A 2,717-nucleotide genomic window follows, 5' to 3' on the forward strand; every position below is an offset into this window, starting at 1 on the left:
CCTATACCACCATTCAGAAAATACCTTTCAATACAATGAAAAAATAAAAGAAAAAAGGGAAAACAATTTTCAAAATCATAACTTTAAGAACTGTCTCACCTTCAAGAGAAACGAAGTTTATAACAAAAACAAATTCGTAGATTATATTACAACCGTGCAATACATGGCTAAACATTACTTAATATATATTGGAAAAACATTACAGTAGTTGCACAGAGAATGACTGGATACATAAAAAAAACATGAAGACATGCAGTTAATGGCTAGCATGAATCTAAATAGGTGGGGATGAGGGCGATATTTGGAACCTATATGCACTTAAATTATACTCGCGTCCCAAGTAGCTTGAGCAAGCCATAGGTTACTAACATGGCCATCCATCCTCCGATCAATACCCTCAGAGTTCCTTTCACTATGGGAGAACGGCCATAATAAGCTCCCACAGCACCAAAAGCGGCAAGGGTCACGCTGGACACTCCTGCCACAATTCCAACTCTCACAAGGTAATTGGTGATGAACGCTGCGGAGAGTAACGGAACCACTCCTCCCACACAAAAAGCCATGGACGATGCAAGCGCTGCTTGGAAGGGGTTCGGAAGGGTCTCACCATCATCATCTTTTGAATTTGCAGATGTAGCCGGGCTTGGTGTTGTAATTGCAGTGGGAGATGCAAAGGGTGAATCGCTAGCGAGCTGTTGAACAAGCTGAAGTTCTATGGACGTTTCCTCAGCCAGCTTATTTGCTCTTATTTTAATGTCAGAGAGCTGGGCATCACGTTGAGCATACACAGAAACGAATTCCCCAATGGCCATGCTGCAAGCACCAGCCACCAGAGCCGCCAACCCTGATACGACCACCGTCTTTTTGTTTGGTTGCACTGCTCCCACTCCTAGCATTAACGATGCCGTGGTCACCAATCCATCGTTTGCTCCCAGCACAGCTGCCCGAAGCCACAGACCTCTTTGATGAGAATCTTCTCTCGGTTTTTCTATCCTTCCCGTCTCCTGAAGCGTTCCTTGTGGAATCGAAACGCTAACATCCAGACCTTCGGTTGATGGGGATGAGGATGGGACAATTGTAGCCATTTGGCACTGAAATTGTTACTTCTGTAATCACTGAAAACAATGAAAACGATCAAAACAAGCAACAACGGATAGAAATATGAAAGAAAAGGATAATGGATAGATATTGCAAGTTTAATATTGATCTGGCCTACTACTGTAAATATAGATTTCTTACTTTTTGAGATAACAAGAACTAAGGTCGAAGCCACTGTCAATAAACATTACATACCTGATGAGAGTCTGCTTCCTTCTCGTGTGAAATAGCAGACTGATATTTAGGAAGCACAAAAAATCAGAGATGTATTCTGCAAGCACGAAACTATATAAAGAAAACTATACAACGAAACTATATAAAGAAAGAAAACTCATGTAGAAACGTGGGCAGATATAATCCCGAGGCTTGTGCTCTCCACACTCAAGGAGGTTGCTTTATGTAGTAAATTTTCAAGGTGAACGTGGCTTCTGATTTCATGAAAGGCTCCACGGCGGAGCCCAAGAATTGACCGCCATTGGCGTACACAGTTTGTTGTTGTCGGTTTCATTTCGGTACACACAACAAGTGCATGTATTTTTAATGTTGACAGATGCCGCATGTAAAGAGCGTGCTGGGGATTATCCATTTTTTTAATCCTAGTGTGAATGTGATGTTACCTGCGAATCCTACAGGAACTATAGCGGGTATCTGCAGCTGTTTAACGAAAAACGTAAGGCAATCCAGGTTGGTGAGTAGTATATTCGTTCCAAATTTATTCTGTCCTACGTTCCTGTTAAAACGCATCTGTACATTATTAAAGTATCGTGATTTGGATCTCATCTTACACAGATATACCGTTTACACCTCTTCGCACTCTAGATATAATGTTTATACCTCTTCCAACTTTATTTTTCCACTGTTCACCTGATTCGAAAGTCACATACAGTAAAAGACTGAAAACCTTTGCTAATGAGAAGATTTATTTTGTTGGCCCAGACAACTCAGTGGGTATTCTGGAATATGTGAAATCTTTTAAATCTAAGAGATGTTGGTTCAAATCTTTCTGTTGCGACCAGGGTTAAGGAGAGGAATGGTTTAAATTAAGAGTAGGTAAGTTTACTAGTAATTCGTGTCAGGAAGCATATAGTTGATTTTTTGGAAGTCCATAAAAACAAATATTTATATTTGTTTGGTCGATAAAACTAAAGTAACTATATAGATATTTGTTAGTTGATAAAACTAAAGTAGCTATATAAATTAAATGGAGAGATATCATAATAAGTAACAAAATATATATATACACAACAAGATTTAAGAATAACAATATATCTATAAAACAAAATATATATACATTTAAAGTAACAAAAAAACAAATTTTTAATGATAAAAATTTATTTTTATTAAGAAAATTTTTAATTACCAAATAATTTTTGTTATAATATTTTGAGAAAATATTATTATAAATTTATATAAAATTTTATTTTAGTTAATCAATTTATTTTAAAAAAATAACTATTTAAATATAAATATACCGATTTTAATTTGGGTCTACTATTATAAATATTATAGAAATTAAACCTCACACGTCTCTTCCAAAAATATACAAACCTATCACTGTAGAAAAAATAATAACAAATTCAGTGTGACGCATGACCATTGCGATATATACTTTTAAAGAA

General features: G+C 36.4%; 1 protein-coding gene across 1 annotated transcript; it reads right to left on the reverse strand.

The window, feature by feature from the left end:
- Positions 1 to 291: 291 nt before the first annotated feature.
- On the reverse strand, positions 292 to 1,085 carry LOC149156465 (vacuolar iron transporter homolog 2-like). Its single transcript, XM_089444763.1, has one exon. It carries the CDS (start codon positions 1,083 to 1,085, stop codon positions 324 to 326), a length of 762 nt encoding a protein of 253 aa, XP_089300889.1. The 3' UTR covers positions 292 to 323.
- Between the last annotated feature and the right edge of the window lie 1,632 nt (positions 1,086 to 2,717).

This window comes from Pinus tabuliformis, chromosome 9 (assembly GCF_031772625.1).
Source record: "Pinus tabuliformis cultivar Carrire ecotype Pingquan chromosome 9, CPIR1, whole genome shotgun sequence".
In the NCBI taxonomy this organism is placed as follows: domain Eukaryota; kingdom Viridiplantae; phylum Streptophyta; class Pinopsida; order Pinales; family Pinaceae; genus Pinus; species Pinus tabuliformis.